Here is a 15019-nt window from a genome sequence, read left to right on the forward strand (position 1 = left end):
GTAGGACTGCCCCATAGAGTTTCCAAGGAGTGCCTGGTGGATTCAAACTGTCAACCTTTAGGTTAGCAGCTGTAGCACTTAACCACTACGCCACCAGGGTTTCCATTATGTGCAAAGCAATCTACAAATACAATGCAAACTGTATCCAAATACCAATGGCATTCTTTAATGAAATGGAAAAATTAGTCATTAATTTCATATGGAAACGAAAGAGGCCCTGGATAAGCAGAACGTTATTGAAAAAGAATGAGGTAGGAGACCTTGCACTCCTTGACCTCAGAATCTACTATGCAGTCATGGTAGTCAAAACAGCCTGATACAAGGACAGACACATTGACCAATGGAACAGAATCAAGAACCCAGATGTAAATCCATTCACCTGTGGTCATCTGATCTTTGACAAAATTTCAAATTCCATTAAATGGGGAAAAGACAGTCTTTTTAACAAACAGTACTAGCAAAACTGGATGTCCATCTGTAAAAATATGAAACAGTACTCATACCTCACACCATACACAAAGACTAATTCAAAATGAGTCAAAGACCTAAATATAAAACCAAAAATTATAAAGATCATGGAAGAAAAAATAGAGTCAATGCTAGGGGCCCTAATAAATGGCATAAGTAAGATACAAATCATGACTAACAACAGACACAAGAAGACAAGCTACATAACTGGGATCATCTAAAAATTAAACACTTAGGCTCATCAAAAGACTTCACCAAATCAGTGAAAAGAGAGCTTACAGAGTGTAAAAAAAAATTGGCTATGACATATCCTACAAAGGCCTAACCTCTAAAATCTATAGAGAAATCCAACATCTCTACCACAAAAAGACAAATAATCCATTTAAAAAACAGGCAAGAAATGAAAACTTAACCAAAGAAGACATTCACACAGTTAACAGACACATGAGGAAATGCTTGTGATCTCTAGCCATTAGAGAAATCAAAACCACAATGAGATATCACCTCCCCCTCACACTACTGGCACCAATTAAAAAAAAAATAGTAACAAATGTTGGAGAGGCTGCAGGGAGATTGAACCCTTATGCACTGCTGGTGTGAATGAAAAATGGTACAACCATTTTAGAAAATGATATGGTGCTTCATTAAAAAGCTAGAAATAGAAATACCATATGATCCAGCAATCCTACCCCTAAGAATATGTCCTAGAGAAATAAGAGCTCTCACAATAATAGACATACACTCATGTTCATTGCAGCATTATTCACTATAGCAAAAAGATGAAAACAATGTAAATGTCCATCAACAGATGAATGAATAAACAAACTGATAGATACACACAATGGAGTACTATGCAATGATAAAGAACAATGATAAAATCTGTGAAACACCTTACAACATGGATGCATCTGGAGGGCATTATGCTGAGTGAAGTAATTCAATCATGAAAGGATTAGTACTGTATGAGACTACTTTTATAAAAACCCATGAAAATGTTTACGCACAGAAGAAAATAATCTTTAATGGGTAGGGCTGGGGAGGGGAAATCACTGACTAGATAGTAGGCAAGTGTTAACTTTGGTGAAGGGAAAGGACACACAACATACAAGAAGTCATCACAACTAATTAAGGCAAAATCATAGATGCTTCCTAGACACATCCAAATACCTTGAGGGACTGAGTTACGGGCTGAAGCCTGGGGACCATGGTCTTGGGGGACACCTAGGTCAATCGGCATAACATATTTTGTAAAGAAAATGTTCTATATCCCACACTGGTCAGTAGCATCTGGTGTCCAAAAATCTTCAGAGCAGCCATCTAAGATACATCTATTGGTCCCATACTTTCTGGAGCAAAGGAGAATGAAGAAAACCAAAGACACAAGAAAAATATTAGTCCAAAGGACTAATGGACCACATACATCAGAGACACTACCAGTCTGAGCCCAGAAGAACTAGATGGTGCCCAACTATCACCACTAACAGCTCTGACAGGGACCACAATGGAAGATCCTGGACAGAGGGAGAGAAAAATGTACTACAAAATTCAAATGCACAAAAAGACTAGACTTACTGGTCTGGCAGTGACTTGAGGAACCCCTGAGACTATGGCCCCTGGAAACCCTGCTAATTCAGAACTGAAGCCTCTCCCAAAGTCCACCATTCAGCCAAAGATTAGACAGGCCTGTAGAACAATTACACATGTGAGAAATGTGCTTCTTAGTCCAATCAAGTATAGGAGACCAAATGGTCAATACCTGCCCAAAGGCAAAGAGGAGAAGGCAGGAAGGGACAGGAAAACTGGCTAAATGGACACTGAAAACCAAAGTAGAAAGGGAAAAGGGGAGAGTGCCTACACATTTTGGGGATTGCAACTGATGTCACAAAACATTTCTTGTTTAAAATTTTTTAATGAAAATTAAATTCCACTGTAAACTTTCACCTATAACACGATCAAATTAAAATTCATGAATAATACTCAGCAGATAAAACACAGGTGTCTAAAATTCTGTAACCTTTCCAGATTTCACAAGCATTTTCTAGGATGATAAATATTTTCCCAGGACCCATGGGCAGGATTCACTGAGTCATCTAGCCTCTTTGCCCTGCTTAGTACACAGGTCTTGGCAAAGGGAGCTGTCTGCCTTCTAGGTTAGTTCTTTCCAAGTTTTCCCACACAACCTTTACTTTCCTGAACCTGAGATATCAGGGGAAGTGGGATGGAGCCTCCATGGAGCACTCAGATATTGCTAGGATATGCAAGATGAAGGAATTTTTCCTGGAGGCTGCCCCGCCTTCTTATAAATCAGCTGTAACCAACTGACAGATGTGCCTAGGACTGGATCAGTGTATTTTCTGACAGAGACACGCCTTTCTCCCCACACTCCCCACTTGCCCCACTTTAACTTACTCCCACCTTGGAAATCATTCTCCCTGGGATACAAGGAGGACATCTGCTCTCCTGACCCCCCTTACTTGGCATTTTATTGTGCTTACAGTTCTCCACACACATCTTGTTATTTCTCCTATCTGAACTTTTGCTCATGGTGCTGTCTTTGCTTGGGATGCTGCTCTCTTCCATACCTCCAGCTCCATTACGCTGGCTAAAAGCAAACTGTAAGGCTGAACCCAGATGGGGATTCAAGGAAGGCTTCTGGGGGAAATGATACCTGAAGTAATTGCCCCTCATCTGAGTCCCACAGCACCCAGTAAGTGTGCACCTCACTTTAGACTTCACATATACACTGTTTCCATGTATGTCTCCTCCCACTGGGGCCCTGGTGTCACAGTGGTTAAGTGCTCAATTGCTAACCAAAAGGTGAGCAGTTGGAACCCACCATTCTCCCATGGAAGAAAGATGTAAAGATTGGAAACCCTATGGGCAGATCTACTCTGTCCTATGGTGTCACTGTGAAGTTAGAATTGACTCGACAGCGACAGTTTTTTGTTTTTTTGTGGGGGGAGCTCCTCCTACTAGACTAGACTCTGGAATGCTTCAGAATGAAAACCAGGACTGATTCGTTTCTGTGTCCACTATGAATGAATTGCCCTGGTGGCAAAGCAATTAAGCGCTAGGCTGCTAAATAAAAGGTCAGTGGTTGGAATCCACCAGCCGGTCTGTGAGAGAAAGGTGAGGCAGTCTGCTTTTGTAAAGATTTACAGCCTTGGAAACCCTATCAGGCAGTTCCGCTCTGTGCTACCGGGTTGCTGTGAGTCCAAATTGACTTGATGGCAATGGTTTTTTTGTTTGTTTGTTAGATGTATGAACATAGTGACTAGTTCACAGTAAATATTCAATAAGTATGAAATCAACTGACTAAAACTGCTTTTAAACTCTCTCCCCTGCCATGTGTCTCTCCCCTGCCATGTGTTCCAATAATAGAGCTGGGTGTCTCTTCCCAAGTAAGCCACTTTTACTTGTCCAGTGGTCTGGAGCAGGGAAGCCAAGGTCGTGGCAGCTCCTAACATTCAATGCTTGTGATTCTTTTACTTTCTTTTGGAAGAGGCAAAGCTTCATCCAGTATTTTTAAAGCTTGCTTATCTAGTGCAGTACCTCTAAGTCCAGTTTGTACAATGCCACAGAAGGGTAAAATATTTATTTCATAGTTGCCCAACTAATCGGACACCACTTAATATCTGACTCTAGAATAGGCACAGGTCTATACTAGAAGACTCAGCAGATGCAAAAATTTATAGGTAAAAATATTTTAATTAAGAGATTTCTATATACTAATTAATTTTTTTGTTTTTGTTTCAAATTGAGAAAGACAGCCATTTTCAATTTCAGCTGCAGCTGGCCCCAATTCTGGGACACCAGCGTTGTGTAGACATGCTATGTGGGGCCCTCTGCTGTAGTTTAACAATGTTGCAGTCAAATATATCACGTATCAGCAATAAATTGACATATTTTCTTCACAAAAATTTCTTTTGACTAATGGTGTTTGCTTCCTGAAATAGGTTCATAATTTCATCTCAATTATTGAAAAAAAGTAACCATTTATCATCTTTTTCCTTCTTAGGCTGTGAGGTTGAAATTCTTGGTGTCAGACCAACTTACTGCCTAGAATATAAGAATGTCCCAACAGATATCAACTTTGCCAATGCAGTCAACGATGCTCTTGACTCATTCAAGTAAGTTTCCCAAATTCTTAGCCATACCATTTTTCTTCCTTATTTCCAGGACCAATAACAAATCCTGAAGTAAATTAAGAAGTCCGGATGGAGGTGAAATAATGTCTCAGAGAGTTAGCAACCCTCTCTAATGGTGATTGTTAACTGCTAAAAGAGAATAATTGTGAGCAAGTAATTTCAGGCAGGGACAGTCTTTGGAAATTTTGAGTTGAAAATAAGAAAGAGCCAGGGCTCAGCATTTCCCTTGTCATGATGTTGGACAATGGAGAAATATTATAAATGTCAGCATTTCCCTCTAGTCATGGTTTAGTGAACCCTTGTATCTCAGAGAATATTAATAAGTATCTGGCAAAAAGGGAGACTGTACAATCAAGTAAGTTTAGAAAAATTGCCTACTCCCCATTCTTGAAACTATACAAAAAACATTAGTATATTAGAACATGGAACCTTCTTTTTCTCCTACCTAGAATCATGAACCTCAGCTTGAAAAATGCAGGAATCAGTCACGCTGTCCAGAGTAGCACACAGAGTCTCTGTCAGGGAAACGTATGGGCAAGACAGGCCAGGACAAAGACTTAGAAATAGCTGGAAGCGGAAGTCAGGGTTGGCTACCAGGTGGAGGCTGCAATAGGAATCAGCAACCAAGAGGGAGGGCTGTCAGGGGCTCTGAAATGGCCAGAGTTAGACTTGAGATCAACTTCGCTCTTGAATGGACCTTCTGGGTAGGATCAAGGCAGAAGACCCACAGGAGTTCAAGCATGGGGACCAGGGCGAGACCTTTATCTGCCCAAGAGAAGGAGCCTGGGATCAAGATGGGTGGACACTGAGAGCAGGCATGCCCTTAGCTCTGTGTACAGATCATCAGAGCTAACCATACACCTTGACCTGTAACTAAGATTGCCAGACGTAGAGCTGATGAATTATGGATCGGATTCTCCACCAGTGCCCTCTCCCATCATGGGGAGCAGCAATCACCCCACAGCACTAGGAAAGGAGAGAAAAAGCACCCCTGCCTTTGCTGCTTCTTAGAATGACTCCATTGTTGTTGTGTGTCATCAGGTTAATTCTGATTCATAGCAACTCTGTAGGACAGGACAGAGTAGAACTGCATCATAGAGTTTCCAAGGCTGTAAATATTTATGGAAGCAGACTGCCACATCTTTCTCCCATGGAACGGCTGGTGGATTTGAACCAATGACCTTCAGTTATCAGCCAAGCGCTTAACCACTGTGCCACCAGGGCTCCTTAGCAGGACTCCATTTCCATGAAAACCTATCAAATAAGTCCAGGCTCTGATTGACAAGTTGGAAACAAAATGGTTTTCAGATACTTAAAAGTCGAGAGGTAACAAATTTAAAATTAATATTTTTTCTTCAGGCAGGGAGCAGAAGGAAGGGACAGGGTCTGGGGAAAGTAACCTTTAAGTAAGTATTTTCATCACATGGTCTATGAATCATGTGTGTTATGTGATCCTGCCTCCCACCTACTTTGCTTTCTTTTACTTGCCCACAAGTGCCAGAAAACCACACACACATGTCGAGCTAGAATAATGTGTTGCAGACTAGTTTGTGTGCACAAAGCAAAATAGCAAAGCATGCAGAGCGGATGAGCAGAAATGGAACTTTAGAATAGCTCTGTGTCTAAACAACTTTGCTCCCAACATATCCAAAGTGCTAGCCATTCCTACAGCCTATTGCCATGCCAGATACGAAAATGTGGAACACAGTTTTCATACAAATACCTCCAAATAACCCAACACTCTGCTTGGCAGTGTAATCTTTTTCACATTCATCTTGTCTTAACAGCTGAATAGACTCTCACTATGTAGCTCCCAGTGATTCGCAGGCAGGTAGAGAAGCACAGAGCCCACAGGCTGTGCTGGCCTGCAAGCTGGCCTACCCAGACGCCCTGCTCTGAGGGAGGCCAGAATACCGGAGGAGTGAGTGCTCAGCTCTGTTCCCTCTAGAAAAGTTATTATTATTTTCCTTTTCAAGCAACATGGCAGAGCTATAGAATACTGGGAAATTGCGTCTTTATTTTTTTTGTTAGTTGCCATCAAGTCGATTCCCACTCATGAAGGTCCATAGTATTTGGAAATGGTGGTGGTAGTAGTGGTGGTATGTATGTGTGTATGTGTGTTTTAGCAAAGGTATTGGGTACCCTTAGAGAGAAAAGAGCCAGCTTACAAAGAACTGGAGGCTCAGAATAGTGGCCCCAGGCTTGATTTCTGTCTCTACATGGTGTGTCATGGTGCTACCACATTGCTGCACTAAGCCCATTCACATCATAGGCTGTGTAAATGGCCATGAGCTCCAGGGATGGCATTCACGTAGTCTACAATATGAATGGTGTCCCTGGAGCTGAGCAGTAAAGACCTGGGCAAGACTGTGCCAGGTCAGCATAATTGTTTTGTGGGGTCTTCATATGTACTACGGCTGCTAACCAAAGGGTCGGCAGTTTGAATCTGTCAGGCGCTCCTTGGAAACTCTATGGGGCAGTTCTACTCTGTCCTATGGGTTCCCTATGAGTCAGAATCCAATCGATGGCACTGGGTTTGGGTTCATATTGCCAAGTTAACAGGGCCATCAGAAGAAGCTCCTTTGAATAGCAAGTGCAAAGTCAGAGACCCAACATTTCTACCACTAGTCGGTGCTTGGAATGAGAGAAACAAAAGAAGAAAAGGAATAATAGATCAGACGTTACTGCCTGTGGAAGGCAGTAAGATGATTTAGGCCTTCCGTAAAAGAAAAAGGAGGCACAGCCTTCCATCATCTTACATATTAATAGAACATATCTTGTAGAGTAGACCTTATTAGACCTTCTCACAGTATCGAATAAAGGATTGACAGTTGGGGTGAACATGTTTCTTTAAAAAAAAAAAAAACTAACCTCTGTACTTTTCAGGAGTGAGACGGGTGGTGGGGATGCCCAGCTGAGAACAATCCAGACCAGACCACTTTGCACGTAGTCGCTTGCTCATCCAAGAATGCGGCTGACAAGATCATTCATTCTCTTGAGGTGTATGTTTTAGGTGGAGATGTAAAATTATCTTTCCATCAGACCTGAATGGAGGAGCATGTCAAGAACTTCATAGCTCACCTCTTAGGTTCTGTTTGGATCTATCTGGAATCCCTAACTGTGATTTGAACAACACCTGGAGTCCTCACACACGCACACATTTCTCCCATGGTTTGTACAGTGTCTTTTTTTACCTTGCTATTTTTGAGAAGCAGAGAGAATGGGACACAGGACAGATCGGCTCTGGCAGAAAGCAGGAGAGGCAGGGAAGATCTGAACATGGAGTCCTACAGGGACAGCACTTCAGCCAAGAGTCTAATGTTGTTGCTCTTAGCTGCCCTCAAGTCGACCCCTGACTCCTGGCGACTCCATGTGCGACAGAATTGGACTGTTGTGACCCAAGGGCTGATTATTTTTCAGAAGCTGATCGCCAGGACTTCCTTCCTAGTCTTTCTTAGTCTGGAAGCTCTGCTAAAACCTGTTCAGCATATAGCAGTATACAGCGTCCACTGACAGATGCATAGTGGGTGTGCTTCAGGTGCATCGGCTGGGAATCCAATCTGGGTCTACCACACTGAAGGTGCGAGCTCTACCACTGAACCACCGCCTTTGGGAGGGATGAATTTCACTTCACTGTCTGAGCTGGTCATTGCCTTCTGGTGCTCATAAAGCTTTATTGACCCAGGTCATATCCCTGTAGGATCTTAGCTCTGAACTTGGAAAACTTCTGGTGTAGAGATAAAGAGAAGGGAAAGAGGATTGATGCTTTTTAACACCCATCTGCTAGCACTGTATCAAAGGGCTTCTATTTTCACTAACCCATTTGTTCTCACATTAAGTCTACTATATAGGTGTTGTTCTCCCCATTTTACAAAAGAAGATGCCCAGCTCTCTGAAAATTAAGTACTTAGTACAGCTAGTAAGAGGGAGCCAGAGCCCAGCTCTTTCCACTGGACCTGACGACCCGGCCTCCTGGGGTCTCTTCTGAGTGTGAAGTGGCTGGAAACTACTCCAAAGTCAACCAACCCTTCAGCCTTCCACCTGGTCTATACCACAGCTCTAAGATGCCCTGGAACAGAATGAGACAGGGAGAGGAAGGTGAGAATTGCCTCTTTGCAATTCTTTCTGGGACCATCCAGGCCTGGGGCTCAAGAAGGGCTGCAGTGGAATGCCGGCCTTTGCCGTGCACTCAGTGGTTTATGGTTCAGCAGGATGCAACGTCAGTCACTGGGGTTCATATGCCTCATCACTACACATGGGGGCAGCCTACCTACTCACCAATGCCACCTTGACTGTCAAAAAAGAAAGCAGTTTTTGATCCACGTAACTTAGTTTGGTTTGGCTTTAACTTAGTTCATCCTCCTGGAAGTTCTATTTGCAGGATGGATATTCATGCTTCAGCAGGCAGAAGAAGGTGCATGGTGCTAGAACTGAAACAAGCCATGGCTAGCTCATTAGGGCAGGGAGGTGCAGGGAAGCAGGCGTAGTAAGCGGAGGCGGAGGACTCAGCCCCGGCTGTTAGAGGTGCCCAAGTGCTGCCTCTAAGCTAATCCCAGGTTTGGTCAAGTAAAGACCAGGCCCTCGGAAAAGTGGACGTGGCTGCTGTCCTTTGTCAAGCTCCAGGGTTTTGAAAATAGCTCCAAACGAATTCTTTCAGGATTCAGATCCTCCACGGCTGTAGATATCCATAATGGAATGATGAGTGATGGGGCAGACCTTTCCACAGGCCAGGAAGATGCTGGCTCAGATGGCCTGTGATGTCCCTCCTTCCTGTGGACTCAGGAAAGAGGGGTGAGAATGCTTCTGGGCAGAGCCTGGGTTCTCCTCTGTGCTCTGCATGCATACTAAGGAAAAAAGCCATCTGGGGGCTTTCTTTCCTTCCCTTTTATTGTATTAGCACTTTATAAACATCAGCTCATTTAATATGAGTAGGTTTTTCAGATGGGGAAATTGGAGTTTAGAGATATTTTTGCTTTTCTCCTCAGATCCCTAAGTTAGTAAGATGAGGCCCAGAATTTGAACCCAGATCTATCTGGCTCCAATGACCTGTCAAAGTATAATTTTCAACTTTGGTCTCCTTTGTCATGTGCTCACCACATCTTTGTATGAGAATTGTGCCAAAGTTTTCATTAATTTATTACTGAGAGCGTCAGGATGACAAACCTGGTTCAAAGGAGATTTTGAGAAACCTACACACACACATACACTCCCCACTGAGGAAAAAGAATGAAGGGATACAATTGCCGTTAGATGTAAAAATATCTAATGATGCAGAGGATAACCCACCCCTCTTTTGGGGCTACCTTCTCTACCAGATAAAAATTATTTCCATCTTAACACTTATACACTGCTGGTGGGAATGTAAAACGGTACAACCACTTTGGAAATCGATTTGGCATTTCCTTAAAAAGCTAGAACTAGAACTACCATACGATCCAGCAATCCCACTCCTGCAATATATCCTAGAGAAATAAGAGCTTTCTCACGAACAGATATATGCACACCCATGTTCATTGTAGCACTGTGTACAACAGCAAAAAGATGGAGGCAACCAAGGTGCCCATCAACAGATAGATGGATAAATAAATTATGGTGTATTCACACAATGGAATATTATGTGTCGATAAAGAACAACGATGAAACCGTGAATCACTTCATAACATGGAGGAATTTGGAAGGCATTATGCTGAGTGAAATTAGCATTCAGTTGCAAAAGGACAAATATTGTATGAGACCACTATTATAAGAACTCGAGAAATAGTTTAAACAGAGAAGAAAATATTCTTTGATGGTTATCAGAGTGGGCAGGGAGGGGGGAAGAGGGATATTCACTAATTAGATAGTAGATAAGAACTATTTTAGGTGAAGGGAAAGACAACACACAATACAGGAGAGGTCAGCACAACTGGACTAAACCAAAAGCAAAGAAGTTTCCTGAACACAACCCAACACTGCGAAGGCCAGAGTAGCAGGGGCGGGGGTCCAGGGACCATGGTTTCAGGGAACATCTAGGTCAATTGGCACAACACATTGTATTAAGAAAACATTTTGCATCCTACTTTGGAGAGTGGCATCTGGGGTCTTAAACGCTAACAAGTGACCATCTAAGATGCATTAATTGGTCTGAACCCGCCTGGAGCAAAGGAGAATGAAGAACACCAAAGACACAAGGTAATTATGAGTCCAAGAGACAGAAAGGGCCACATAAACCAGAAACTACATCAACCTGAGACCAGAAGTGCCATATGGTGCCCGGCTACAACTAATGACTGCCCTGACAGGGAACACAACAGAGAATCCCTGATGGAGCTGGAGAATAGTGGGATGCAGACCTCAAATTCTCATAAAAAGACCAGACTTAATGGCCTGACTGAGACTAGAAGGACCTCAGAGGTCATGATCCCCAGACCTTGTGTTAGCCCAAGACTGGGACCATTCCCAAAGCCAACTCTTCAGACAGGGATTGGACTGGACTGTAAGACAGAAAATGATACAGGTGAGGAGTAAGCTTCTTGGCTCAAGCAGGCACACGAAGACTATGTGGGCAGCTCTTGTCTGGAGTTGCGATGAGAAGGCAGAGGGGGACAGGAGCTGGCTGAATGGACAAGAGGAAAACAGGGTGGAGAGGAGGAATGTGCTGTCTCATCAGGGAGAGAGCAGCTAGGAGTATACAGGAAGGTGTACATAAATTTTTGTATGAAAGACTGAGTTGATTTGTAAACTTTCACTTAAAGCACAATTTAAATAAATAAAAAGTGGAAAAAATTATTTCCACCTTATCTGCTTCCTAGAAGTAAACAACTAGGTTTATAGAGTCTAGTCTCCCATCAGTGGTAAATAACCAAAAAAAAAAAAAACACCAAACCCAGTGCTATCGAGTCAATTCTGACTCATAGTGACCCTATAGGACAGAGTACAACTGCCCCATAGAGTTTCCAAGGAGCCCCTGGTGGATTTGAACTGCCAACCCTTAGGTTAGCAGCTGTAGCACTTAACCACCACGCCACCAGGGTTTCCGTGTTCAACGGTAAATAGTAAGGCAAAATTTAAAAAGTTACATTTCCCTGGAGAGTCCGGTATCTTTTAAGCAAGCTGATTAGACATGCTCAAGCTTGATAGTGAGAGGACAAGAGTCACTTTTTGGCCTTATTTCTAAGTTTTGGGTCATACATTCTGAGCAGTCAATAACTTTAACCTTTCTGTTAAATTGCCTCTGTTTCTCTCTCCCTAATTCTTCTCTTTCCAACCCACCTCTGTAAGGAATGTGATGTGACATTAAGAACTGTGTTGCTTGAAAAGAGATCTGGACAGAATCCTGAGGTGATGAGAGAGCTGGGTATCTCTGAAATCTAGGGGCAGAGCTCTTTGCAGCTCTCAAGTAACTGAGTTGATGCCACACGGCCTTCTGGTATGCTTCCTGGATTTTTGGAGCTATGAATGGCCAAGAACAGATCTGAAGGCATTACCACCCATCGCACTTCACCCATCACTCAGTCATGAATGAGCTGACCTGTGATGGAGACCAGATCCATGTGGAAAGCATCTGGTGACCAAGAATTTGTCATCTGAACTCCAAGCAGGCAAGAGATCTCAGCCCTTGCTGACTTAGGTCCCTAAAGAATCAAGGAACTTTCAGCCTAGAATCCTTTCACAGGCAGATGTATAATCGCTGGATTAAATAAAAGCATCTCACATCCAGTGTGCATGGCATCTGGTGTTGACAGCTTCCTGACACAAAGCCACCAGGTAAATTTGTGACACTTAGTGGCTTTCTGGTCACACGGAAAATTCGTGAATACGGTCAATGGCCTTAAAGAAACCAGCCCAGGGCTGCTGTGCCAGAGCCAGGTATTCTCACCTTCCCTGCAGGGTCTATTCCTGGCCAACGCACCTCAAGCGCAGCCACCACCCATCTGTAGTGAAAGCTTGTGTGTTGCTATAACGATGCTAAACAGGTTTCAGTGGAGTTTATAGGCTAAGACAGACTAGGAAGGAAGGCCTGGGGGTCTAATTCTGAAAATCAGTCAATGAAACCCCTCTGGAGCACAATGGTTCAATCTGCAATGAGCAGATTGGTTGTGCATGGGGTTGTCATGAGCCTGGGGCTGACTTGATGGCAGTTGACAACAACAACAATCTAAAATGAATTGACCTAAAAGCATTTCATTGAACTTTAATGCAACAGTTAAATTTGTTTTGAAGAAGTCTTACTGTAGTAAGTCACCGCTATACAAAACAGGATTTTCCCCACCTGTAAGCCCCATCCTGGAAGTGTGGACACCTAAACAGATGAATTACTGTTTGAATCGGCACACCAGGAATGGTAAAGATGCAAGTGCATAAAGTGGCTTCTAGGAGGGAGTGATTAATTTACAGAAGGTTCCACTATGTTCAAATACAGTGGTAGAGGGAGTAACGTCAGCCCCATAAGTCTAATGAATATGGGCCTCAAAAATGTTTAGGGATGTATGTGAACAAAAATGCCATTACCTAGTACAAACGTTTACCCACCACCTATATGCTTGTGGGACCCTAAAGTGAGTTTTTGTTCTCCACTGTCTGTAGATGCAGAGGAAGTTAGAATTAGTCATCCACACATTAGTGAGTATGAACAATGACAATATCATTCGTGAGAAACACCTAAGTAATAACCGAAACCAATCCACATTGTGGAGGAGGATGGTAATGGTGCTTATTAAAGAGAGCCAGTGTGATTTTTTCTAATAAGAAAAAAGAACATTTGACTGGCCATTTCACTTTATTTGAAGTCAGTGTATCATCCAAGCTGGTAACGAAGTTCATCTCTGGATACCCAGTAGAATGTCACAACATCATTAAGGAGTTTGTCCTTTCAGAACTGACATAGTGAAGGAAGATGCCTGGCAGAACATTCCCTGGAGCTTGCTCCTCAGTCTGGTGACTGGTGGTGGTAATGGACATTCCAAGGCCCAGGGTTGATGGGTTGGTTGGTTTGTGAGTGCCATGGAGTCGGTTCTAACTCATAGCGACCATATAGGACACAGTAGCATTGCCCCATAGGGTTTCCTAGGCTGTAATCTTTATGGGAACTGATTGCCAGGTCTTTTCTCCCACGGAGACACTGGTGAGTTCCAACAGTCTACATTTGGGTTAGCAGCTGAGCACTTAATCTTTGTGCCACTAGGGCTCCTTAAGGCCCAGGGCAGTAGAGTAGAAGTGTTCTGCCTTTGGAGCTTGAAGATTTGAATTTCCAGTTCTAGATGTGTCACAGTGCAGCCTTTAGTAACTCCTAGAACTTTTTTTAGAACTCTTCAGGACTATTTCTCCGTTTGCAAAATCTATAAATATGTCCCTGCAGTTCCAGAGCTTGACATAGAATGCTGTGCATCAAAAAATGAAAGGGAGTCAATTTCACATAATGCCTTTGCTTTGTCTCATATCCAGCTTTCTCAAGGTTGCAGGATTCTTGGAGTTATTTCCAGAAGAAATTTGCTCCCATTGGTGTAGGCTGTTGAGTTCTTTCAGAGTATTCAAAGGTTGTATTCAGGGTTGTGGAGTCAGTGGACCTAGGTTTGAATTCTGCAGCCATTTCTTACTAGCTGTGTGATGCTGACCACTGTTCTGAACTGTTTAAGACAGTCCTACCTTATAGGGTTTTGTGAGGATAAATAAGATAATACATGTAAAAGCCCTCAACATTATGCCTGATCCATGGTAGCTATCAGCTATTGAGCATTTACTATCATTACACATTGAACTGGCATTTATAGAACTCCGGCTTTGTGCCAAATGCTAGGCTATAACAGAGGTTCAATGGAAAAATGAATCGCAGCCCCCAGAGTGAAATGATCTCATAATTCAGAGCAGGAGAAGGATACATACATAGGCAATTTCTGCACGTTATAAAAAATCATGGCCCAGAAGTGAGTTGAAAGTGCTAAGGGAGCACACAGGATGGCCACCCAACCAAGCCTTTGGGGGTCAGAAGGGGCTTCCTAGAGGAGGCAACATATCCCCTGAGACCTGAAGGATGAGCTGGAGCTGCTTAACTCTGGTGGTGCAGACAAGCACAGTGAACAATGATGAGATTGTCTTTCCTTCCTATGGATTGTGAGATCCAAGGCACAGCAGATCCTGTGGGTAAATGTTCTTTCCTCACATTCAGAGTGTCAGCAAGACCACATCAGCAGACACCATGCCACCCCCTTTATGTGTATGTGTTTAATATATAGCTTTTCAAGAGAGATAAGTCAATCTGCCAAGAATATTAATTATTAATCCTTGAAAGTCCCAGTCCAAGCAGAGGAATTTGCTTTATTTTTTTTTCCATTGCTTTATCTTCTGTGAATAACAATTGCTACTATTATCATCATCATCATCGCCTTCATTGTCTTGCTTTATTTTGGGGACTTCCTGGGGAGGTT

The 15019-nt window shown here is 42.9% G+C and overlaps 1 protein-coding gene across 4 annotated transcripts in view; it reads left to right on the forward strand.

The window, feature by feature from the left end:
• Positions 1-15019, forward strand: part of ENPP6 (ectonucleotide pyrophosphatase/phosphodiesterase 6) — a 337158-nt gene that overhangs the window by 289409 nt on the left and 32730 nt on the right. For all 4 annotated transcript variants that reach the window (XM_064273537.1, XM_064273538.1, XM_064273539.1 and 1 more), the window contains one exon: positions 4487-4598. In XM_064273537.1, the coding sequence (XP_064129607.1) occupies positions 4487-4598 (112 nt within the window). The remainder of the gene's footprint in view (positions 1-4486; positions 4599-15019) is intronic.

Source organism: Loxodonta africana, chromosome 21 (genome assembly GCF_030014295.1).
Source record: "Loxodonta africana isolate mLoxAfr1 chromosome 21, mLoxAfr1.hap2, whole genome shotgun sequence".
Taxonomy (NCBI): Eukaryota; Metazoa; Chordata; class Mammalia; order Proboscidea; family Elephantidae; genus Loxodonta; species Loxodonta africana.